This window comes from Fundulus heteroclitus, chromosome 6 (assembly GCF_011125445.2).
Source record: "Fundulus heteroclitus isolate FHET01 chromosome 6, MU-UCD_Fhet_4.1, whole genome shotgun sequence".
Classification (NCBI taxonomy): domain Eukaryota; kingdom Metazoa; phylum Chordata; class Actinopteri; order Cyprinodontiformes; family Fundulidae; genus Fundulus; species Fundulus heteroclitus.
The window spans coordinates 13,696,414-13,722,259 of NC_046366.1; the positions used below are offsets into that span (position 1 = coordinate 13,696,414).

The following is a 25,846-nucleotide window of genomic DNA, read 5'->3' on the forward strand; positions in this document are numbered from 1 at the left end:
GGTTGAACTTCCTCACTCGTTGACTCCCATTTCGGATCTCTGATGGTCAACACGTGGCGTTGTGTCCAACATGTCCTCCAATACAAAATCACCTCCTTGATGTTAGCAATGTTAGTTTCTTCCTTTTAAAGATCTCCATACTGTACCTTCAACTTGTGTGTGCTTCCATTTGAAATCAGGCAAATCACTTTCAGTATACCTCAATATTTCAGAATGATGCCGACTTGTGACAGCAAAGAAAGGCTCCTTAATGGCATTAGTCAGCTCAAGTAAACCACAAAACAGACTATGCATGTTAAGGATTATGGGATCACAGAGGCTGGAGCTGCAGAAAACAGCATATTGTTCACCTTGTTCAAGCCAATAGGCATCAGTAACATCCCAGCATAACTGGAATAGCACCACTGCTCATCTCAATAGTTGTTTTTTTTGTTTTTTTTTTAAACTAAAAAGAAATTCATTTCATTCAAATTTAATGTGACAAAAGGACACCCTTTCTGAATAATTTACAACTACTGCATTTATTTAGATTTATTATTGTACAAATTACTGTTATTTAAAATTAAATGTGAAAAATGTACAGTATAAACAGTAAATGCTTTAAGAGTAGCAGCCTTTAGTGCTACTCGAGTGGCAATTTCTCAATTAATGTTCAGCAGGATGCCGTTTGAGGGAAGACATTTATTGATGCATAAAAATAAATATTAAAAGTGTTCTATGTTTTTACATGTAATCAAAATATCTAAACATCAAGATTAAAACACAGGATAAAAAAGCTGCAGTTCAAAAAAATAAATAAATTAAAAAAAATAGAAAACTGGGAATATATCAATACAACGGTACAGGTATTTTGTAAAACAACTTCAAAATAATCAAATCAAATGAGCCACCAAAGGGAGATTTGACCTCCTGCTTACATCTTCTCCCAATTCCCTGTAGTGGATCATAAAATATATGACTAGAGGAAAACTGACAAGCTGATAAAAAAAAAAAAAAAGTACATTCAAAACTTGATCTACAATACAAAAACTAATTTTTGCCTTAAAAAGCTCCTCTATTACGGTTTTGTAACTGAGATCTTCCAAGTTACCAAATGTCAGAGCGACTGTTTTTTTTGCTTGTATCACTTTAAATTTCGTGTTCAATCCCCAAAGAGGTACTTTTTGAGCTCCGTTTCCAGTGCTATTATTGACTGATTCTCATCATCATCTTCCTCCGACAGAGTCTCATCGCCACAGTCTTGGAACAAACTCGGTCTGACGCAAGCGGTGGGACTGGGTTCCTGATTCTGTGACAAACCTGTTAGAGGAAGACAATAAGTCTGTAGATTAAAGCATGCCAGGCCATTGCTGGTCTAAGCGTGGTGACGTACTTACAGGGGCTCTGACACGCAGAAACCACCTCAGTCCAGCTGTATTCTGCCAGGGAAATGGGCTGGCTGATCCACGACTGCAACAGCAGCTGGTCTAAAGTCATCCTCTTTTTAGGGTTATAGTGCAGCAGGCCTCGCAGAACACCATGCAGCTCTGACAGGGAGAACACACACATTTGCATAACTGAATTGTAAAAGGCAGAGCTAATAAACAGGACTAAAGAACATTATTATACCTGGAGACAGGGGGAACGGAGGCCTTAGTTTGGCATCGAGGATTTCACCCACATCACAGAACGGGTTCTCACTGAACAGCAGGGTGTAGAGCAAGACCCCCAGAGACCACATCTCCAGCTCCGGACCCTCATAGCTTGAAGAGGAGCACAATCATCCGTTAATGCTGCGTCTGGCACTAGTTCTTCTAGCCGAACAAGTGGCGTGTTCTTAACACTGCATGGTTTCTGTAAACATTATAAAGCTTAATGGATCATGTAGGGCTGTATTTGACTACCTGCTGACCCAGATTCTGCGTGGATGATGTTATTCTTCTTTAACAGAGGCTGTAATCAGGATGATCATAGGAGCAGAGCCTCCAACTCATTTTAATACTACTAACATGTTTAATTTCATAAACTAATCAACTATTAGTTGCTTCATAAACAGACATCTCAGTATACCCTTTATTACATACTTTGTCATAAAAGAGCCAAACACTGATGTCATTATTTCTTTCCCATCATGCAGATCCTATTGAGTTTTCTCATTTTCCTGATGAAACCTAAAGACAGCTCTTAAAATATACCCAAGGCAACACAGTTAAACTTTTCAGAGCACCTGTATATTAAATAAGAAGCAAAATTAAAGAAGAAATAAGTAATGACACCCAGTGTTTCAAATCGTACCACACAAAACAGATAGCACCTTTTTTCTTAACTGGCTTCCATGTTTACAGACTGCGGCTATTTTGTCAAAATAAAATACCAAAAGCTGCGCTCTGTTTTGGTAACCCTGGGAACTCTCATATTATTGGCTCAGGAACCAGGAAGTAAACACAAGCCACACACTGCATTGGCGTAGTTCCAGACCCTACCTCTAATTTTGAAAGGAGAAAAACTTGACTAAGACATTGTCAATGGAGAAGACTGTGTTTATAGGGAATGTTACGTCCATCCCGGGTGACAAATGAGAATGATTGTTTATTTTTTTTACTTATTTGTCCTCTAAACTTGTTGCAATTCTAAAAAGGGTACCATTTACCAAGTGGGATATCACTTTTTAACACCGCTTTTCTCTTGGGCTGCTCATTACAACAAACTTTGTTGTAATGAGCAGCCCATGGGATCGTTACCCAGTGGGAACTTTTCTGGGCAACAAAGAAGGAAAATACACAGGATGTGCAGTGTTTTTTAATGCACTTCACTGGGATTCATGTAACTTAGATCCAGTGAAATGTAGCAAAGAATTGTGAAGAACAAAATAAAGATTCTAACTTGGACGGTTGTTAAGGACTTAAAATTTGATGAGGTTTTGTGGCATTTACTGTGACAACAAGATATATAAAAAAATAAAAAGTGTGTTTTGCCTGAAAAAAAAAAAAAAAAAAAAAAAAAAAATCTATTACCGCATACCTGAACCCCAAAATGCTGTTCTAACAAACATTAAAACTTAAAATTAAATAAGTATTAAGTATTGATATAAAAAAAAAAGTCTACATGGGCTAGGATGATCCAGTCAAAGCCAAGATGTAAATCCAACAGAAAAAACTAGGGCAACAGTTGAAAAATCCTTCTTCGCATATGTTCTCCACCCAGCCAGACTGAGCCTGAGCTTTTGTGTAATGAAGAATGAGGAAAGAAATTCCAGTCCCCTAATGAGCAGAGCTGGTAACTGTGGCAAACCGTGGCTCTGCAATGTGCAGACTCTTTAGGTTTTATTTAGAAAAGAAAAATGGAAAAAATCCATATCCTTAGATTTTCTCCTCATATTTCTGCTACACATTGTATTAATATATCAAATAAAAGCAACGTGACAAAATGATTCAAACACCTTTGCAAGTAGCTGCAATATGAAAGGGCAAATTTTCTCATCTTTTTAAAATTCATATATAAAAAAGGGACAGCAATGTTTTAGTCTAATTTCTAAACCTATCAAAGCAGTACACATGATTCATTTTTCAGAAGGATGAGACACTCACGGATTTCCCTGAAGCACCTCTGGGGAACAGTACTCCAGCGTGCCACAGAAATTGTGGAACAGCTTCCCAGGAGCCAGTATGGCCGCAGAGCCGAAGTCTATCAATCGGATGTGAAAGCACTTGTCTATTATGATGTTCTCATCTTTTATGTCCCTGTGAATGATGTTCTTTGTCCTCAGGTAGAACACAGCTGCCACAATCTGAAAAACAAACAAACAAAACAGAACATCCACTTAGTAAAACCCTTCCTGTCACCTTCCATCAGCATCATTGCTGGTTATTATTGTTACACCTGTCTGAAGATGTAGCTGGCCAGCGGCTCATCCAGCCTTGGCTGCATGTCTATGAATTCAAAAAGATCCAATCCTTCTCCGTGTTTCTCCATCACCATCTGGAAATAACTCCCATTCTCAAACACCTCTGCCACCTGGAGGTACGAACACATACACTCATATGAGGGGACCAAAGGAATTTAGCTTCTTCGTCATGAAGGGGGCTGATTGACGTAAGTGCTGTAAAACAACAATGTTACCTTGACAATGTTATGGTGTTGGACTCTGGTCAATATGGCAATCTCCTGGCTCACTCTTCCCAACAACGGGTCATCTACCCAGCAGTCACTCATTATTCTTGTTTTGCTAATAAACTTCACAACAACCTGCACAATTCAAATTAGGGGGAAAAAAATAAATACACATAAGGAAATGCGCCACAGTTACCACAGTTCTACATCAAACACCAAGTTTCCTACTTCTCGCCCGTCGCAGCGCCTTATAGCCTTCCAGACAAAACCAAACGCTCCTTTCCCCACTGCTTTGATTGGCTGGTATTCTTCTTCAAACTGCCCATCACAAGCTCGAGAATGCTCCAGATCCAGAGTGGAGCGCAGCGCTTCTCCTTGGCCGGCCTCGCCGGCCCTCTGATGGAGGGAACACAAAAAGATCAGCTAGCAGCCTCAGTCTGCCCCAGGGCAGCTGAGGCTGCAGTGTAGCTTCCTACTGTTTGTGTGTTAATGAATGAGCGAATGACTGTATGAAATGTAGTGTAAAGTGTTTTGGGGTCCTCTGACTTGATAAAACGCTATACAAGTACAGGCCGTTTACTATTTAGTACATTAACCTTAAATATTGTAACAAAACTAAAATCAGGTCTCCAAGATAAACCATCTTAAAAACTCCAGAAATTGTCTGATTGGTCTATGCATAAGAAAGCTAAGCTCTATAATGACTCCTAATCTTCGCCACTCATAAGCTATGTTTACACGGACATAATGGGAATAAAGGGCCGATCGAAATAAACACACATCATGTGATCACAGTCATCAGAATATTGCGTTCGGATTAAGCTCAATCAGAATGACGTATTCTGAATGAAACGGCTGGTTTATGACAATCCTCAAACCGAACAGCGTCAATCTAAGCACTTGTTCTGATCATGTGATTGGGTCAAACTGCCCTGACGGCACATATGTGCCTGTGCTTGGAACACTAGACTCAAAGACACAGACTGAACATATTGTATATAGTAATTGTTCCTTTTCCGTGTTTGTATATGATATTGTTATATAATAAAATCAAGTATAAAAAACTTCAGATTTTTCTTCTGCACAGACTGTGGTAGAACTGTGTTTTTTTTAGGGAAATTTGAGGACTCACGCGTGTATTCTGAATAAAACCTGGTGCATGTAAAGATAAGTCAGATTTTTATTAATTTAAACAATGTCTGCGGATTATCACATTTCAATCTGATCAAAGAATTGTGGGCATGTTATCAGAGCCATTTTTTCAGTCAGTTCCACTAGCATGAAAAACTGCAATAGGAAATTGTCTAGCTTTAATATTTTTAACTACAGAAACATGTTCACCAATCACAGAGAAATCCTCTTTTTAAATCCTGTTTTTTATATATGCATTGATCTTTGTGTGCATGGTTAAGTCTATGTGTACATTGAGGACATGTGAATTCTCTGCACGCAAGTTTTATGTATTTTAGCTTTGTGCTTTTTAGGATTTATTTGCTTGATCCTTTCTTGCTGGATTCCCAACAGAAGTTTCCATTTAATGTAGATTTATTAGACAGTCAAGCATTTTACTAAACCAGCTTAAAAAAAAAAAAAAAAAAAAAAAAAAAAACAAACTCAGCTGCTACCAACCTTTCCTGGACTGACCCCTGACTGGTTGTGAAGGGAAGGTTCTGTTTGTAACAACGCCCCCTGCTGGTTTGATCTCTGTATCCACACGCAGACCATCGAGCTTCCGTCAGAGAGGGTAACCCTGCAAACGTCACACTGCACATCTGGAGGAAAGCAGAAAGAAAAACCCGGTGAACGTGTGTTTTGACGGCTAGAAGGAGAAAAGCTGACCTGCAGTAAAACTTTTTTTTTTTTTTTTTTTTTTTTTTATACCAACCTACTCTTGTGCCATCTCTGTGGTAGCCGCTCCCTTCAAATTGTCCCTCTAGTATCTGTGTTGTGTTTGAGGTCGGGACGTGTTTATTCGCCTTCGGTTTTTTAGGTGTTGACGTGGCCGGCATGTCTGTAACAGACCGTCTCTCACCAGGCGTTTGGACCGCACACTCTTGGCCCTTTCCTTTATGAATCAAAGAGAGCGCTCCCCACTGATCCTGCTCCTCACCCACACCAACCTTAGCCTCCACCGCAGCACACGCGGTTTCTGCTTTCCGGTCCGGTTCCACCGCGCCCAGAGGGGTCGCCCGTAGAAGCTCGGCTGTATCGCAGGATATGACGGAGGGCTGGCAGTCGTTGGCGTACTCTCGCATGCTGAGCAGCTCCAGGCTTTTGCTCAGGTTCAGCTCTGCGAGAGCGCGGGTCACCGCGTCGCCATTGCTGTCGATGTCCACGAAGCAGCTGGCCGAGTCCTCTAGATGGACTAAACCCGACTCGTCTACCCGAGCTGCATCAGGACCACCCTGGCCAGCAAACGTCTCGCAGGAGCCGGAGGACGATCTGAGAAATGAAAGTTTGAATGCAACCATCACATCTCTTTTCAACAACTATCCAAGAAGTCTGCACCCTCAGGACTTTTGTGAATAAATCGTTGCCACACCCGAACTACCTGCTCTCCATTGAGATGATCTCGAAGCTCGACTCTTGGTGCACAGAGGCACATGAGTGATTATCCGTTCTCGCCTCATTACAGCCGCCACCTGCCCTGCCTCGCTGACCAGGAGTGTCTGCAGGTCGACGAGGAAAAGGCTTCAGAATAACATTAAAACGCCTTTCCATTCATTTCACTGAAGTAGAACAAACGCGATGAACAAATGCTTGAGTTAAGAAACAAGCTCATTTAAAAAGAAAGAAGTGATGTTGCACCTGCTGTAATCTTGATAGCAGGTGCGATATTTTCCTGAATCACATTGAGCGGCCGCTGGTCTCGGTTCTGGGTGGCCGGTTCAGCGGTAACCGAGCAGCAGGCGTCTGCATCCGGAGTTTCCACCCAGGCGAATGTCTTGAGGAGAGCCTGGGTGCTATCTGCACTATCCAGCGGGCCGCTGTGGGGAGCCGCCCGGGCCGCTTCCTCAGTCAGCTCCGTGGTATCATTGGCCCTGGGGAGACATTTTATTCATGCTGCCCATTAGGTTGAATAAAAATATGAAACCTGAGGTTCAGCTGAATATGAAAATATTGGTATGGTGCCTTGCAAAAGTACTGATCTGTTTTTTTTATCTTTTTATGTTTATTTGGTAGGGACAGACACAAACCGACATAGATAAAACGAACAAAACAGCAGTTCCATGTTTGAGGCATACATGGTGTCATTAAGCTCTTCTGTAAAAAAAAAAAAAAAGAAAAAAAAAAAGATAGAAAGCTGAATATTTGCACGTTTTGATGTTTTTAAAAAGCAAAATAAATCTTATGGTAGATAAATGGTTAAAATCAAATACTATTTGATTAACTCAAGAACACATCAGTGATGGAAATGTAAGTAATAATACTCGCTGACTAATGAAAATGAAGAGCTACCTACTGCACTCACTGGAGTGTCCAATAGATACTAAAAAATCATGTATTTAATTGTGTGTATTTAGACCAATTATGTATAAATACATTTTGATATACACATTTCTTATATTTCTATCTCATAAAGTCTACAGCTTTGACTAAATAACCATGGATTAGACAGAGGATGCAAGCAGAGTGATTCCTGGCCAGAGACAGAAGATATCAAGTTTGACAACAGAGCTGCCTTGTGTTCAGATTCCCTGCAAAGCACATTAAATATACATGAATTAAATAATTCCAAGCTTGCTGCTCCAGCTGCATTCGTCTTTCCAGTATTTAGGAGAAACCTGACCAATATCTGCCAAGTTTTGGTTTTGGAACAAACAATTCTTTAGTGAGAAAATAAGCAGATAGTGGCTGGTAACTTACATAGCCAGATGTGTGGAGGTGACTGCAGGAAGAGAGAACGCAGACAGAGCGCTGGCCTGATTCTCCAGCCCGGAGCCGGTTCCAGTGAAGATCCTGCCTCTTCCTGTGGAGCTCGTTTTCAGGATAGCCTGCTGCACCATACCCATGTCTCCCGCCACCAGGGAAGACGGATCTGAGGGGGGGACGGGCAAAACACACCCGAATGATCTATGTCGCAAAATGCTCGGCAAACATGAACGACGCTGCTGGACAAGGCAAAGAACAAACGGTGTCCTTTTAATTAAAACAGAAGCACTCACCAGAATTTACCGATATTTTGGACATGGCCGGGCTTTTGCCCATCTCAACGTGGAAGTCAGAAACTGGGGCAGCCTTTCTGTCCGAGTCAGACATCCATTCGTAGAAGCCAGGCATCAGAAAAGCAGCGCTCTGTTGACAAAAAAAAAAAAAAGCGACAGTGAGAGCTGGCCCGAGTCTGAGTTTGAGCCGCCCCTCGTTGGGCTGCTAAACTTGGCTAACCTTCCCCAGAAGCTCGTCCTTGCTGTACCCAAACAAACGGAGGGCCAGATGGTTGTGAATGCTGAAGATTGAACCATCCGGCCAAAGGAGGAGAAGGCCGCTCAAAGGAGCAAACGCCCAGACTGTTCCAGAGTATTCTGGTGTTGGTGTGGGGACGGCGCCGTCCACTTCGCCTTTGGGAAAAAAAGAATCCAAAAGATCAGTTTGCACATTCAAGGAGCTCCTACTTTTTAAACCGATTAGCAGTGCGTATATGCTTTATGAAGGATGCAAGGCAAACCTAAAAACGCCTTCAGGTAAATTTGACCATTTACTAAAACCTCACTTGGAATAACTGTGTGGCCTCCAACTGCAACTCATGAATGAGACAAATTTGGCCCGCCGGCAGATGCTCTTGGCCTCGTTTTAACATTCCTTTTTTAAAAAAAGTGAGATTTAATCTTCTAAATTAGAATGTCCTTAAAATAAAAAATGTTAGGTACAACAACGTGTATTAAAAAAAAGGACCAGAAACCTCCAGCAACTTTTACTGAATGCATTCATCAAATTTGACTAAATACAGTTAGTATTTGTGAAGAATTAATGATCCACATCACGTTCTTGCAGTTGAGCATAGACCAACAAATTAAGAAACTAAGCTTTTTTTTGGTTTTAATTAGAAAAAAAAGAAAAGAAAAAAAATAATGGGCTATGAGTTTTTCAAACTGGTGGTTTTGGACTGCATGGCAGTGAATTTTGACACCACTGACCTAAAACGCAGCATAAGACTAGTTTTCATAATTTATAGTTATAAATAAGTCATAAGTAAGATGAAAACTTCAGCAACATATGAAGCATACGGAGCAGACTTTATCTGCAGATTTCGATATGTGTTGGTCGGCAAATGAAGTCTGCTTCTTATGCTTCAAGTGTTGCTGAGGTTTTTATCTTACCAGTTCGTGTTAGAATTATTTTTACTATTCTCTGTGTTTTATTTTATTTACTCTGTTCATTGCATTTATCACATATTTACTCATTATTGTTAAAAAAGGTTTAAGCTTATTCAGATATTAAAGTGTTTTTCTAATGACTGATATCTCTCTCTCCAATGTTACAGAGTAAGGCCTTGGGCAAGAGACAGACTCATAATGAACGTTGTTTTTGCACGCATTATCCGTAACCGTGACGAATTACACCTAGCCATCTGTGATTACTTCTTTCCCTGAGAACTGAATGATTAACTCTGAAGGTTGTTCTGCCGAACTGAACTGCTAGTTTATTATGTCAAAGGTCACATTGCATCTCTCCCCCCTTCCTTAAGCCCTGCAATGTGTTCTGTAACTAGGCTCTTCTGTGATAATAAAGAGAGAGGCTAAAGCAGAGAATGTTTCAGAGGAGTAGGAGAGATGTAGCTCTCTCTGCTTCTCCTTAAAAGATTCAAATAAAAACTAACAGCTGTTCCCTTTTTTCCCCCCCTTATGTTGTTTTAGGAATATTCTAGGTGTTTGAGCCTGACACCTTGTTATGCACCTTGAAAGTTGGTGAAGTTGGGCCAGAAACTTTGCATCTCAATAAAGAAGTCATACAAATATTCACTTCCCACGTATAACTTAATATAATTCTATGTTTTTGTGAAAACTTTATTATTACACCCAATTTACATTTATTTCGATTCTCATGCCCATTTGGGCACCTTTCTGCTGGTAACTATCATTTATTGTAGCCAAAAAAACCCAAACAAAAACATTTCCATTCAGTGGACTAACAGATTATAGAACATTAAAAAATGACACCAAAGCTGCAAAAATAAATTAATGGGTAAAGCCCAGAAATGACAAACACTCATTAAGAATGCATAACTTTATTCAACAATCTTAAAACTGTTTTTTCTCAAGGAGTCTGCTGACTTGTATCGACAAGTCAGCAGCACACAAGCCTGATGTTATTTTTTATATATATATATATATATATATAATATATATATATATATATATATATATATATATCACAATTTCATTGGACAAAGTGAAACATGATTCATTTTGCTCCAGCCTTTATATTATGTATACATAAGTCTTGCAGCACAAAGATATATATATATATACAAAGATATATATATATATATACAAAGATATATATATATATATATATATATATATATATATATATATATATATATATATATATATATATATATATATATATATATATATATATATATATATATATATATATATATATATATATATATATATCTTTGTGCTGCAAGACTTATGTATACATAATATAAAGGCTGGAGCAAAATGAATCATGTTTCACTTTGTCCAATGAAATTGTGACTAAGCCTGAATAATCTAACATAACCTACCTGATGACGGCTCGTTAGAGACAGCTTCTTCGAGGTTCCTATGATCTGAAAGTCTAGGTTTGCCCACAGGAGAGATGAGACGGGAGCCGTCTCTTGTCACGGTGCAGAAGTCGTCATTGCGGTGTTGGGCTTTTCCACACAGCGCCGCCCCCTGAAGTTTCACACAGAGTGGGACGGGTGCACCCCCTCTGCTTTTCCCACAAACCCTCTGAATCCTCAGCATCTAAAAGTCGAGAAAAAAAAAAGGGGAGAAAATGCCGTCAGAAGCAGAAGAATAAAGCACTTCCTGCTCAAAAAGCTGATGGACATTAGTTATATCCTGGAAATATTTAGCAAACGTAAAAAAAAAAAAAAAAAAAAACTAGACAGATGTCATGAGTTGAACAGTATTGTGTGCTTACTTTTGGCAAGGCATGACTGTAGAGGGGGATTTGTAAAGATGGGATTAGCGCCTTCATAGACAACCCTTTCAAGTCCTCAGGGTGGTGATATCCATGGAGATGAGCAAAAGCCGAGTCACAGCTTAGGATAGAGCCCTTCAAAATGACATCACACATGCAGCTGAGACCAGATATTTTCTCACACCATTAAAAAAAAAAAAAAAAAAAAAAAAAAGATAAATCCCCTTTTCTGCACTGTCAGTCGGTTAGGATCCCCAAAATTATTTCTATTTGCTAAATACCAGAATAATGAGAGAAAACCGTATATACTTCATTACTTGCCTTAAATTTAAAAGTTTACATACACATTTAAAACACTGCGGGAAAGCCAAGATGATGATGTCATGGCTGTGTGAGCTCCTGATTATTATTAATTCACAACTCCCGAGTTAATTAAGGGAACTCCCCAGAATTTATATTAAGCCAGCTCCAGAAACACGGCTTTCTTGAGTGAAATCATTAGAAAATCCTAAGAAATCAGCGATCAGAGAGGGAATAGCGGACCTTCACAAGTCTGGTTTATCCGTCTAGCATCTTCCGAATGTTCAAGGACATCAAGCATTTGGGAAAAAGAAGCCTAAAGTAAAAAAAAAAAAAACTGATCTCTCTTCTGCAATATTTGTACAGAATAGGTGTGTTTGAGCAAGGTAGCCTGACTAACTGACTGTTACACTGGACCAGGAGTGATGGGCCTAAATTCTAGAAAACGACTGTGAGAATCTTATGGAAAGATGCACAACCCAGCTGGACCAAGCCACACGTTTTAAAGGACAAGTCTGACAAACACACCTGAACTGTATGTACACTAGTGAATTTGATAGAAATGTAGGAAAAAGGCTAAAATAATCTTCCTCTTACTATTTTGGCTTTCACCAAATTAAAGCTAGCTGTTGGTAATCCTAAGTGACCTAAAGCCGGCATGGTTGACAGGCAAAAATAGGGTTCTGAATTTTTTTTTTCAGAGTATATCTGCAGTGCATAAACAAAAAGTAAATAAATAAAAGCAAACACATGAAGGTGAGTAGTGGCAAACGCACATCTTGGTAAAAGGACACAAAGGATGAGATCCTCTCCACACGTTCCATCATGACAAGCCACTGGTCTTCATGCTCCGAGTGCCTGTGAGTGCACACCGATACCGGTACCTCTCCAGATAACGTCACCGCATCCGCCTTGAAAACAAAGTCACGACAAACATGCATGGAAAAAAAAGGTACACAGGAGAGTAGAGAATGATACGCAGCAGCAGTACGAATACAAGAGAGCGGAGCAATATATGCAATTGTGAATGCAGAGGACTGTGTTGATGCAATATTCGTGATTCCTCAGGGGCCTTGCGTTGAAACCCTGCTTGCCAATAATGCATTTTACCAGCAGATTGGATTTTTAGCTCAACTTTAGGTCTGCGTGTGATACATCTTTAAAAAGGAGCAAGAGGCTAAAGTTATGTTTTCTTCACATTATGCGGCCCAGCTGCTTGCACGGTGAGCTCCATAAAACCCGCAGATCAATTTCAGCTCAGAGCACTTCATACCACTTTCCCAGACACAACAGCAACAGCTCCGTCTGCAAGCTGATACTCTTCTTCCAGCGCTTCTTCCAGGACCTGATTCGTTTTTTTTAAGACGGACGACAACTTCTTTCCCACCAGTTCCTCGGCGGAGCACTCGAACAGCTTGCAGGCCTGCTCGTTTGCTGATAAAATCTGAAAGGAGAACAAAAGAGTGTCAAAAAAACAAAAAAAGGGACATAATCAAGTAGTTAGTTTCCAAATATGAAGCCCTGTCGGTGAGTGTACCTCTGTTGTTTTACAGGAGACTGTGAGGACCACTTTGTTGGGGTTGATGGCGGAAGGGGCTCCAGATAGGGCGAAGTCCTCAGAAATGAACCGATGGATGAGGCTGTCCTCAGATTCAGGAGAAGGGTTTGGCAAGGAGTCGGCAGAAACTTGGGAGCCAAGAAGTAGGCACGATTTGTTTGCTGACATTGTGGCGCAGACATCCAAAGCCCCACCTGTGAGCAGAAAACGGACACTTTCAGCACTAAATGACCCACTTCCTAATCACGACACTAGTTGGTTATGCTTCAAGTTACGGTTTGGGTGCATTTCAAACTTCAGCACTTGTTTTTTTTTTTTTTTTCCTATCACATTTGCCAGGTGTAGAAAGCAATCTTACCTGTTATGAAATCGGGATAATCACGATGGTGCAAACCGAGGAAACTCTTCCTGTTGCTCTGTCTCCGAGAGCACGGAAAGGACTTATTCAGGTCTAAATCATCCCCCAGCTGATCCCAGGAGGGCTCGGGCAGCGCGCAAATGCTGCGTCGCTTATCAGCCGAGCTTATCTGTGAGCCAACATCAGTCGACATTATTGTTTCACCATCTGGGATAGAAGTCAGCACACTGGAGTGGTTTTAGTGGACGGCTCATCAGCAGCCTCTCTCCACACCCACCTCAACCCGAGAACGGCGGCTTGTGTGTCTCCTCGTTGTCAGGAGGCAGCCTCTCCGTTGCTTAGTTGACAAGGCAACGGAGCCTCCGCTGAGATTCCTGCCTGCTAGCCCCTGTGCTAATGGCTACTGCAAACAAACAACTCCGCTCCGCTCAGCTCTTGCTTTTGTGACTCGTTTCCCCTGAACAGCAGCTTTCTTAGACGAGGTTTCCGGGTAGTGAGCGCAGCCCCATGACCTCCCAGACAAGGTTACTCTTAGTTAAAAAGCAGGCCTCGGTGTCGTTACTGACATTAGGCCTGCGACTGACTCGCACTCCTCCAGCGTCATTTTGGAAACCGCGGGCTTCAGGCAAAGGACAGACGCCACTCTTCTAACCAATGGGAGGGCCTGCTGGCTGTCGCGGGAATTCTATTGGATAATTAGCCGAAAAACCCGCCTTTGTGTCCGTGGAAACGTTCCCACGGAAACCAAGCAAAATAAAATACAAAAAAAAAAAAAAGAAGAAAGAAAAGAAAACAGAAGCGTGGAGGAATTTAGCGACAAATATCCGTAAGGTGTCAGAACGAAATAATAATAATAATAATAATAATAATAATAATAATAATAATAATAATCACTGTCAATAACCCAAACTATTCATTTTTAGAGTGTGTTTTTTTTTTACTTTCTTCAAATTCAGAAGTTTACATACGTCTCCTTAATATTTGGTAAAATTTGCTTTAAAACTGTAAGAATTGGGACAAATAATGTGCTAACTTTGAAGAAACTTCAGACACCATTTTCTGGAATTTTGCCCTGGGCCAGGCACCTATATTAAGATTTGATTAAAAAAAAACATTCATAATAACAATTTACAATATGTTGTTTATAATACGAACAGTAAATGCAAACAGGGTCCATTATATAAAGGTGTTTAAACATTCCTTTCTTCCTTGATTGCATTGTCAGTTTGACTATAACTCTCTCTTATGGATGTCAATTAATTTAATTTCCTGAGTCATAGAAGGAGACATGGGACTCTAAGCGTTTCTTTAATTGTCATGTACAAATTTGATGAACAACACCACAATACATATCTGAACAAAGAAAACATAGCAAAGATTGACTCATCACATAAAACGGCCATCTGGTAGAAGTTGGGTAAAATTCTACTTGTTCCAGGTGCAATTACTGCAAGGGTCCATATGGTGTTCTTTTTTTCCCCTCCGATGAGTCTCTTCATTAGCCACATGGCTTTATTTGTTATCCACAAGCTCCTCTGTAGGAAGATCATCGCCCCAACTTCAATGAGACACTTTTCTATCTGCAGCACCGACTGAAATGAAATGAATCAGATACAATTCCTACTGACAGAAACTCTGCCAGAGTACAAACTAAAATGGGTTGAAAGGGCACAGTAGGAAAGTACACTCTGCGGTGTTGTTGCATAAGTGAAAAAGAGAACAGAACTACGTAACTGCTCATTAAAGAAATAGACTTATGTAACAGTCATTACATGTTTATATATATATATGTTTATATATATATATATATATATATATATGTTTATTTATATATATATATATATATATATATATATATATATATATATATATATATATATATATATATATATATATATAATATTTCTCTAATTGTCTGTTTATCATGGCAATAGCAAAAAAAAAAAAAAAAGTAAAGTAAAATAAAATAACTTGTTTAGCTGACATTTAGATCTTCAACTTTGAAGCAATCACATAGATAAGCAAGCTCCAGCTGCATTGGGGAATGTTCATCCAAGCTGCTGAAATATGGCTCATTCATAATCACAATTTTTTTTATTATTATTACTGTTTTCACAATAAATACACTAAGCAAAATAGATCTCTCTAGCATTAGGTCCATTTTGATGCAAATAATCTTTTTCTTTATCATAGTGCTCTGGTATACTTAATTGGATGCTAAGAGGTAAGTAAGTCCTCTGTGGTTTTCTCGACATGCATTGACAGCCATGTTATGCAGAATATTTCAACAACTACATGTATTAGTTTTCCAGCACTACATGGTTCAGCACCTTCTGCAAAGTCTGCTGTAGATGAGAGTTTTTTTTTTTGTTTTTTTTCAATGCAGGAAATTGTCTCGATGGATCCTCCAGATCGTGTTCACTCGGGTTACTGGCTGCTTTTGCATGCACGCTTTTGTCGTCATGTAGCCCACTTCACAATTATGAGTTGAAAGAGCCAAGTACAATCACACAGTCCTCCACAGATACACGCAGTCGTGGGCACGCACTTATGGTGCCATGGCTGTGAAACGTGAGCTTTGAAAAGCCTTATGAGCATAGTGTAGTCGAAAGTGTCCATCCTAATGGTGGTAGTCCTTTTTACTGTGTGGACGGTTGCCCAGGATATGGTCCATCTCTGAGGCAAGACCTGCTGTAATCTTTGGAATTACCTAAAATATGCAGAAGAAAAGCAACAGAGCATCATAAGATGTTGACAATGCATGGCGAACAACACAAAGAAATCGAGGGATTACTAAGGGCAGAAAAGGCTTGAATGTGTACCTGAATGGCTCCCAGGTTTTCTGTCAGCTGCGTGGGATTGGAGGCCCCTAAAAGCACTGAGCTGACTCCCTCATTCCTCAAGCACCAGGCTGAAGATAAGGACAACAGAATGTGAGTCTAACAGGACTTCTGGTGCTTTAATTAAAACACGCTTAACAATGCAAACAATGAAAACGTTGGCTTCAGGAGGCAAAAATTAACTTTGACAAAAATAAAGAGTTGATTCAGGTTCTGCTTTTTTTTTTAAATGTACCTATGGCTAACTGTGGCAAGGTGCATCCTAGTTTTTCTGCGATATGAGTCAGTTCTTTTAGTTTGGATTGCTGTTTTCTTCCATCCTCGCTTGTTATCTTCTCTCTCAACCACTGATATGGCTAGAGAAACAAAAGAAGCATAAACAGCATTAAACCTTAAAGACAAGGAAAAGAAAAACTTCAACTGGTATGTTCCTGCAAAAGTGATTGTTTAATTTTGTCACATCACAAAAATAAACTTTAGAATTGCATTTGATTGGCCACTCAACAAAGTTGTGCAAAATTGTGAACAGGAAGAATATGTGATTAGTGGTTTTCAAACATTTTTTAAATAAACAAAAGTCTGAAAAAATAATGCATTCATGTTAACCCCCCCCCCCCCCCCCGTTCTTTATACCACCTTTTGCTGCAATCACAGCTCTAATTCGTTTTGCCATCACCGTTTTTGCACATCAAAATACTGCCATCTTTGTCTGTTCATCTTTGCAGAATAGTTCAACTGCAGTCAGATTAAAAAAAGAGGATTGGTCAACAGCAATTTACAAGCTGTACTTCAGATTTCCACAGGTTTTAGACCCAGGCTTTGACCAGGCCATTCAAACACATGAATGTGCTCTAATTTAAACCACTCAATTGTAGATGTGGAAGACAAACTCTCCTAGTCTTAGATCTTTTGAAGCCCCATACATACATACATACATACATTTTCTTCCAGGATTTTTTTTTAATTTAGCTCCATCCATCCCCTCAGCAGACCTGATTCATTTCTCTCTCTTTGCTGAACAAAAAGATTCCCTCAGCATGATGCTGCCAACACCATGTTTCACATTGGGGATAGTGCATTCGGAGTAATGTCCAGTGTAAGTTTGACCCCACAGAGCATTTTGTGTTCAGGCCTAAAAGTTACATTTTGGTCTCATCTGACACAAGCAGTTTTTTTTTCTTTATGGTGTTCTTCTTTCAGGAATGATTTTTCTTCTTGTTAGTCTCACATAAATGCCAGTACCCATATTCACAAAGATTCCTAAAACTAAAAGTAGCTGTTAGTGACGTCATTTTAGGAAAAATATAATAATTCTACCTCGGTAAGATAAAAGCTATTCACAAAGCATTTTAGGCCTCAAGAAATCTCCTAAAGAGGCAAAATGTTAGCAGTAGTGAGGAGAACTTTTAGTGGGCCTAAGAGTGTCTTAAGCAGAGAAGATGATTGAAAGAGAGAGAGATGATTGGCTGATCCACCACCTAAACAGTGGAAGAAATATACACATAAACTTCTATCACAATCATACGATTATTAATATGTTGATAATATAAATGTTATCTACATAAAGGGAAATTAATTAGTTTCAGCACCCAGACGGGTTAAAGGCGAGACTCTAGTAGCGTAATTTTATTGGGGATAAATACATGATAGGAAAAATATTGAATAGTCTTGAATAAAAAGTGGAGAAATTTACAAACTTAAGCACTGCCTGGCCAAATAAAAAAAAAGTCACCACCAAAAAAAAAAAGGTCGCACTCTAATATTTCATTGGACCGCCTTTAGCTTGGATTACGGCGCACATTCACTGTGGCATTGTTTCGATAAGCTTCTGCAATGTCACAAGATTTATTTCCACCCAGTGTAGCATTCATTTTTCCACCAAGATCTTGCATTGATGATGGTAGAGTCAGCCCGCTGCGCAAAGCCTTCTCCAGCACATCCCACAGATTCTCAATGGGGTTAAGGTCTTGACTCTTAGGTGGCCGATCCTGAACCCCTCTTTCACAATTCGAGCCCGAATCCTGGCATTGTCATCTTAGAAAATGCCCGTGCCATCAGGGAAGAAAAAAAAATAATTGATGGAATAACCTGGTCATTTAGTATATTCAGGTAGTCAGCTGACCTCCTTTGTTGAGCTCATACTGTTGCTGAACCAAGACCTGACCAACTGATCAAAGCACTGCCCCCACAGGCTTGTACAGCAGGCACTAGGCATGATGGGTAAATCACTTCACCTGCCTCTCTTCTTACCCTGATGCGCCCATCACTCTGGAACAGGGTAAATCTGGACTCATCAGACCATATGACCTTCTTCCATTGCTCCGGAGTCCAATCTTTATGCTCCCTAACAAATTGAAGCCTTTTTTTTCCCCGGTTAGCCTCAACGATCAGTGGTTTTCTTGAGGCTACACAGCTGCTCAGACGCAATCCCTTGAGTTCCCTTCGCATTGCGCGTGTGGAAATGCTCGTAGTTTCACTATTAAACACTTTATTCTGCATTAAAGGGAAAGGGTCTGAAGACTGACCAAATACAATCACTACCTATCTTCTAATTATCACAACTACCTTCATCGCAGCCCTGGAGGTTTCTGGGATGCCATTTTCATACTTTCCAGTGATTATTCCGCAGGCCAAAGGAGACCACGAGACCACACCCACACCTGTGAAAGCACAGAGACATACGTGATGCTGACGGTGTCTGACTGCCCTCACTGAAAACCTTGGTGATAAGTGGAAACTTAGCACACTTACCTATTTTATGGTAGAGCTCGGGAAGATGAGTTTCAACCTTCTCCCGCTGGAAAAAATGATACTCTGCCTGCTCGCACACCGGCGGAATCAGATTAAACTGTCTGGCCACAGAGTAGGCTTCCTGATTAGAAAGGGAAAAAAAAGGAAATCAAGAGATAAGGAAGCATGCACCGCTGACCTTTATGCTTCATTACTTTTATCTATTTCCAGGGCTGCATTTGCTAAGGTCTTTTAGCACATTAGCACCGTTTTTGTCTTTGATTGGAATTGGATTGATTTTGGACTCATTATTACTTTTAACTTTTTAATGAAAAGTGGGCATATTTTACAGCAATGATAAAACATATAAACATCTTTACTTCTTACATGCCACCCCCTCCTTATGTGCTGAAAGTCATTCGCAAAGACATTCAACAGAAAATGAATATGCTGAACAAACTTTACCACTCAATACATGGGGTGATTGCTTTTATTCTGAATAAGAGAGAATCGGGCTTTGGAATTTCTATAGATGACCACATGACAGTAACACTAAGGATTGATAAAAAGTGTGCAATTTCTTTTGCAATGACTTACCATGATCTCCATGGCAGACCAGCGAGATGTTCCCCAATACATGGCCATGCCTTGGTTGATGACGTGAGTCATGGCTCTCACAATTTCTATAAAAACAAAAATATAGAACAGCAAATAAGTACATTTTTGGCATTTGAACATCAGATGAGGCTGCGATTGGAGGCTAGAAGACCATTATAAACTAAAGAATATGAATTATCACCTTCATGACTAAAAGTTGTTGTATAACTTTATTTGTAAAAAAAACAACAACATGATGTCTAAGGAAACTTACAGTTTGTACTGTATTTTACTGGCATGTCCAAGGTTCACTTATAACTCGTATGTGGGCACATGTGATTTGCTGGGGTCACGTAGTTAATACCATAAATGCTGGGGGGCGCCAGATGAAAAGAATTACCTTGACAAAATGCAGCTTGTGCTGTGCAAATATATTAGCAAGGTGAAACTGAAGGGGCAGAAGTCAGCCGTGGCCTTCAGGGGTCTGTGTCACTATGACACAGAGAGCAGCAGAGGCGCCCTGCTAGGGGGTTTAAATGCTAGGCAAAACTATTTTATTTATGAAAACCTTTGTGAAGAACTTCCAAAGAGTTTTTAAAATCGGGGAAATCCGCTATTGTTACGTCGCACAAATATCTCACTATACACATATCATTGTAAATCAGAAGTAAATACTGTATGTGTAAATTGAATACATTTTTATATTAATGAAACTTCTGTCCGTTTGCACAATTCAAATGCTGGGTGTGTGAAGTTAAGAGGGTGAGAAATAGGAAGAGATTTTTTATCCACATAAGATAATGAAAAAGAAATTGAATGATTTCCTTTCATTATTGGATCTTTCTTGGAACCAAAGTGTGCTTCAGTGAGAGACGGAGAGCAAGTGTACGTGAGCGGGGTCGAAGCAGGAGGGAGGGTTATGGTCCTGCTCCAAAGTGGAGGAAGGGAGGGATGGCAGGACTTGGACAGATGCGGGGACAGAAAGGAAAACAAACTGTGAAGCAAAAAGAAACCGCACCAGTTTGTCAGATGACATGCTTAAAACACAATCAGCATTTTATCCTAGAGGAAAACCAGCCCTGCGGAGAATTAGGAGTTTACTCGATGAAAAATGTAATAATTGGCAAATTATCAAGATTTCACGACTAAAATAGAAAATAAATATTTAAAAGAGAGCTATTTTTTGCAGCGGTTGGCTACATTAAAACAGAGTTTGTATGAAAGTTTATTTGGGTTAATGTACATTCCATTTCTACATTCCCTTTAATGTAGAAATGCTTGCAACCAGAGGCACACACAAAAAAAAGAAGAAATTCTGTTCATTTGGGCAACAAACTCCACTTGCTTGCTCCTCCAAAAAGCTCCATTATTGCTTGGCTGTTAGCCAGTGTCCATCTGTCCTTGAGTCCTCGCCCAGCTGCAGTATACGCCACAGAGTCTGGGAGTTTTGGCGAGCTCCAGACAGCAGGTATGACAGTGCCCCTTCTGAACAGCGCAGCAATAAGAGCGCGAGAAGGCCCTCAACACACAGGCACTGATCGCTGTAGATGTCTGGACAGCTGTCTCTGTGTATGTCAGTGTGTCTTTGTCAGATTTTTTCCTGATATGTTTCTGCTGTTTGAAGCTTTATTTCTATACTTCCTGCACACACACACACACAGACAGGGTGGTCATCAATATCCCACATTGCGAGAGAATTTCCACGCCTTGGAAAGCCACATCGAAGCTTTATGGTTGTTGGAATGAAGGATTTGGTGAAGAAGGAGGCAGGTGTCGGAGCTGTTCTCCTGAGAAGCGCGCTCGCATGCTGGGATTGCCATGAAAGGATTTTATTGATGGAACGTTTGTGCCCTTCAGCATGCTGAATCCGATGCTGAACGAGTGGCTTGCAACAGGATTCGGAGCCTTGAGCTATTTGCTTATCAGGTCTTGGTGAACCTATTAATACAATGAATTGACATACATTCTGCTCCGCGAGGCAAAAATCTCGTTGCGCACGCAGTATAACGATTCTTGTAAATGACACATTTCGATGGCATGTTAGATGAAATTCCACCTTGGGGGACACCGTCTATGCAGCACCAGCTTTGCAACTGACAGGTGCGACAGTAAAGAGAGGAAATAAAACAGGAGTCGGAGTCTTACGGGGAACGATGCTTAGTAAAGAAAAGAAAAAAAAAAAGCAACACAAAACCAGCGAAGAACATCAAAGGGGCTGGAAAGTGTAAAAGAAGAAACGAGGCCACGGAATAAGGGAAGCAGTGATGCTAACAAAGACAGACTTTGCTGCCATGACATCACTTTCCGTCCCCAAGGGGACGCAAGTTGTATCGCGCAAGGTCGTGAGTAGTTAGGGTCAAAAAACAAACACAGGCAAGCATAAGCACCTGTTATTTAACACTAGATTTCCTTTTTTTTTTTTCAATGCTACCATGCTCCCTCCTGTAACTGATGTTGTTACGCCGGTTTATATTGAAACAATCTCTTGAATGTGTGCATAACAAGTTCACCATGCAGCTCAGGTCCCAAGAGTAAAGAGCAACCGGTGGAAAGTATTTAGGGCACATCACAGAACTAATGCATGATGATAATCTTAGAGTGGCTACAAGACGCCAAAATCCAGTTAAAATGATTTTCTACTCAATGATTTATGTCGCTGGCTTCAGTACATTAATATAGATGCATCTGTATTTAATATTGTAATTATGCAACAGTGGGCAGAAGCTGAGGAGCCTTTCCTCTAAGGAGCACAACAAATTAAGAATTTTCCCTGGTTTCCAAAGGACATGCATTTGAGCACGAAGAACATCTAGAATATTTTACAATAAATTGGTTTTAACCCTCTTGCTGTTTATCTTTTTTAAATTATTTGATAAAAAAATTAAACTAACAACCAAAGCACAAATGTATGCACTACCCCACGGTTAATACCACCTTGGTTGATATAATTTGTAATTAGTTTTATTACCACCAAGTACTGAGTTACTTGGGAGTAAGGGAGCTCTTTCCATAAATCAAGATATTCTTTTCAAAATACGATAACCAGTCGTTGAATTTATGCTGTATAGGAAGGTGCATAGAGGTGCATAGAAAGGCAATGCTGAATTGTTACGTCCTTCAAGCTATTTGTCTCAACTGGTACATTGCCGAAATGCAAACTCAATCCTGCAACAGTGTGATGTTGCTGCAAAGGTCTTTGGCTGTCAAACACAGGTTTTGTTTTGTCTTTTTTTTATCCTATTTAGAAGATTGTTTAGTCTTTCCCGCTATTTAAACTGTTGTAAACTTTTCCTGGCTTTAACTTTGAAGTATAATTTCGCTGGTGATTGTTGCGATGAGGTTGAAAGAGTTTATATACCACTGACATATTTGACCCTATAAGGGACAGTGTGTAACTAATTTGGCTTTTAATTAGCAAAAAGCAAGTATTGCTTTTGTAAATACATATTCTGGCTAATAACCTCACATCAAAAATGAAAGCGTTCTCATAACTTAGAATTAGTAGTTTATAAATACATAAGCGGCGGTGCACAGGGAGGCGCCATGTTTCGTCTCTATTTCTGAATTCAGCACATGAAAGGGGCCAAACTTGTCAGCCACACGCGTTTACCTGTATGTGAACATGTGCTGTTGGTGGAGGAGGAGTTTAAACAAGCAAAGACGACCGTAGATCATTCTATTTGCTGTTTTCTATTGAAATGGAAGACCATCCATACTTTGCCCAGCGAGACGGAAGAGAAAGTAACCAACACAAGAAAAAGAAGTAATAACCAGGGGGAAAACGAGAGTCTATGTAGGCTATTATTTCCAGGTGGAAATAATTCATGAGGGAGCAAGGATTTAAAAGGGATGTGAAGGTTGCAGGCTTTCTGCTGGACAGGTAAGTTGATTCATTATAACAGTGAAGTTTATTTTAGCTTTATGTCAAAAACAGTGTAGAGCAGCAACAACTCCGTCCTCCCGGTGGAGACGGCTCGTTTCGTTCGTCCTCTATGTGTGTACGCGGAGCGATGTTTCAGCCGGCTGGTTATTGCTTTCTGTAGCACAAAAGCCTGTCTCTTTACACGTGTTTATAGTCGCTTATTTTAGACCCCAAATAAACTACGAGCCCAAAAACAAACGCGACTCACAGAATTTACAAGCGACTTTAGAAAAAAACAAAAACAAGCGGACTTGGCAACAGTGCCAAAACCCATTTCACATAATGACCGTAGCTATTAGCTATTAGCAGAAGCTAAAAGATGGAGGACATGTTGACATTGTCACATTTTTGGCACCCCACGGCTTCTGTAGTAGTTGTTACGCGCTCAACGGTGAGGTCGTTTTGTAATTAATTTAGTGGACCACTAGATGGTGCGCCAGTGTCACTGGGGCTTTAAAGCACTTGGGATCTTGCAACACATGTTTTCATAATTATTTTCACAAAATTTGCTCCTTTTCCATAACTCTTTGGCTGTGTAAAACCAAATTTGGTTGACTTTGGTTCCTTCATATATTACTTAATCTCCCACACATTCACCCCATTTTGATTTCACCCGTCAAACAACTTTCCTGACTCGTTGTCTGACTCTGAGTGAGTCGGCTTGACAGTGGGATTTTGTGACATCAATTGCAAATCAAGGAGTGAAACTATCTGAAGGATCAAATCTGATTTGACGGGGGAGACTGTGGGGTTTACCTGCCAGTCATCACAGCTAATAATGACAGCCGGGCCTCTGGAACAATGAGTATGACAGACTGGCCTCCCACAGCCGCTTGTCAAGGGAGGAGGCAAAGAGGAAGGAAACGAGGAGTGCATAGAAAATATTTTTAGGAGATCAATGCGACATCAAGCCTTCAGGCAGATACCACCTCTGGAGAAGGTTTTGTGCGAAGCGACAAAAAAGAATCTAAAGCATCTTGTCACATTAGGAGAAAAGTCATTGAGGAAAACTCTGGCAATGTCTTTAAGAATTGAATAGCACCATACGGCGGATGCAAGAAAGGCATCACTAAAGCTTTGAGAAGTAGAAATCAAGTGCAAGTGCGCAGCGGGGCTTGTGGCAAGAGAGACCAACCCAAAAATATACCAGCCGCTCCCGAAGGAGGCAGATAATCCTGCTTCTGACGAGCAGGGAGGGCTGGGAGCGGTGCAGCTCAGAGACCCTGTGGAAGATAGCAATCCCACAGAGACCGTAGAGAAATAGAGGGAGACTGAGAGACTAAAATAGAGGACAAGAGGACAAGAAATGAGGCAAGATTGTCATATTAACTTATGTCTGTGTGGGTCAGAGGAATTCACTTCTACTCGACTGAGCAGACCCAAGCCATCAGTCTAGCAAAGGCAGCGGTCTCAGTAGTATTTTCTCACCTTCTCGTGTTACAGAGGCCCTCGTTCTGTCCCCCCCCCCGCCCCGCACTCCAACAGTTTGATCAGAAATCACTTACCCTCCATAGGAGTGTTGCTGTCCGTCCGGTTAGCAAAGACCACATCCACATATTCCAGCTGCATCCTCTGTAGGGAACCTTTTAAACCTGAGGTGAGAAGAGTCGTTAAATATGTTAAGGAAGGATAATGGTTTGAAAATGAAGTGAAGTACCAAGCATTCAGTAAGACTTTGCTTATGCATATTCATGTTCCACAACTGAAGCAGAAACAGGCATTTAAGAAAAAAGATCCTGGTTAAAATATGTCTCCATTTTGCGCATATGACAGAGTGTGTCATATTTCCCAGTTCTCCAAGTACAGTTGATCCAAAATGAAAATCTTCGTACAGCTTTATTCACTTTTTGATCCCTGGTGTTGTCCTCATTACTGTGACAACAACAAAGAGACATGTCGAAAAAGCCTAAACAAAATTTAAATAGAGCCTTTGAAACCCCGGGGGACTTGATGTCAGAACATGCCAGCTAATTTCTTAAAACATTTCAGCTGCACCAAGCCAGCCATATCTTTTGATCCGGTTTGGTCTTCAAGCAAAACTAATTCTTGGATACCTAATAAGGCTGTTCTTCTTATGGATGCTAGGATTGCTGATGATAGTAGCAACCAGAAGGGGGGAGATGCAATCAATTATACAGAAAACATTGTAAATTAATAAAATAATGTTTCCCTTTATAGTCCCACAGGCGGGGAACATTTTGTCTCTGCTTTTTACCCGTCCCATAGGGAGGGGCGTGCTGCCAATAAGGAGTGGCACATGGGGTGCAGTATGGTTAAGGGACACAGAGTGGCAGACAGCCGACCTTTGGGGCCTCTCC

At 40.4% G+C, this 25,846-nt stretch overlaps 2 protein-coding genes across 6 annotated transcripts in view; both read right to left on the reverse strand.

The window, feature by feature from the left end:
• Positions 1-661: 661 nt before the first annotated feature.
• pask (PAS domain containing serine/threonine kinase) lies at positions 662-14,061 on the reverse strand. 2 transcript variants are annotated; one of them, XM_021311187.2, is made up of 21 exons: positions 13,717-14,060; positions 13,440-13,608; positions 13,061-13,275; positions 12,797-12,967; positions 12,300-12,434; positions 11,224-11,358; positions 10,823-11,045; positions 8,476-8,648; positions 8,256-8,385; positions 7,957-8,128; positions 6,898-7,130; positions 6,641-6,758; positions 5,975-6,531; positions 5,719-5,861; positions 4,318-4,485; positions 4,099-4,224; positions 3,859-3,993; positions 3,567-3,766; positions 1,609-1,742; positions 1,377-1,526; positions 1,142-1,299 (listed from the first exon to the last, which is right to left on the reverse strand). In XM_021311187.2, exons 3-21 carry the CDS (start codon positions 13,247-13,249, stop codon positions 1,142-1,144), a joined length of 3,450 nt encoding a protein of 1,149 aa, XP_021166862.2. In that variant the 5' UTR covers positions 13,250-13,275; positions 13,440-13,608; positions 13,717-14,060. The 2 variants fall into 2 exon arrangements, with proteins under 2 accessions (XP_012709105.2, XP_021166862.2); XM_012853651.3 differs by having other exon boundaries at positions 662-1,299; positions 13,440-14,061.
• Positions 14,062-15,540: 1,479 nt separating this feature from the next.
• The window catches only part of kcnab1b (potassium voltage-gated channel, shaker-related subfamily, beta member 1 b), a 52,335-nt gene continuing 42,029 nt past the window's right edge, over positions 15,541-25,846 (reverse strand). For all 4 annotated transcript variants that reach the window (XM_036138102.1, XM_036138101.1, XM_036138100.1 and 1 more), the window contains 7 exons: positions 25,034-25,120; positions 19,607-19,692; positions 19,031-19,151; positions 18,845-18,939; positions 16,515-16,635; positions 16,262-16,350; positions 15,541-16,149 (listed from right to left, as the gene is read on the reverse strand). In XM_036138102.1, coding sequence (XP_035993995.1) covers positions 16,060-16,149; positions 16,262-16,350; positions 16,515-16,635; positions 18,845-18,939; positions 19,031-19,151; positions 19,607-19,692; positions 25,034-25,120 — 689 coding nt within the window. In that variant the 3' untranslated portion in view covers positions 15,541-16,059. The remainder of the gene's footprint in view (positions 16,150-16,261; positions 16,351-16,514; positions 16,636-18,844; positions 18,940-19,030; positions 19,152-19,606; positions 19,693-25,033; positions 25,121-25,846) is intronic.

Coding starts and splice junctions, on each gene's coding strand:
- pask (XM_012853651.3), bottom strand. CDS start 13,632: ATGTCGACTGATGTTGGCTCACAGATAAGCTCGGCTGATAAGCGACGC. Junction 12,435..12,796: donor CTGTTGTGTCTGGGAAAGTG/GTATGAAGTGCT, acceptor TTTGTTTTCAAG/GCGGATGCGGTGACGTTATC. Junction 6,532..6,640: donor ATCATCTCAATGGAGAGCAG/GTAGTTCGGGTG, acceptor TTCATTTCTCAG/ATCGTCCTCCGGCTCCTGCG.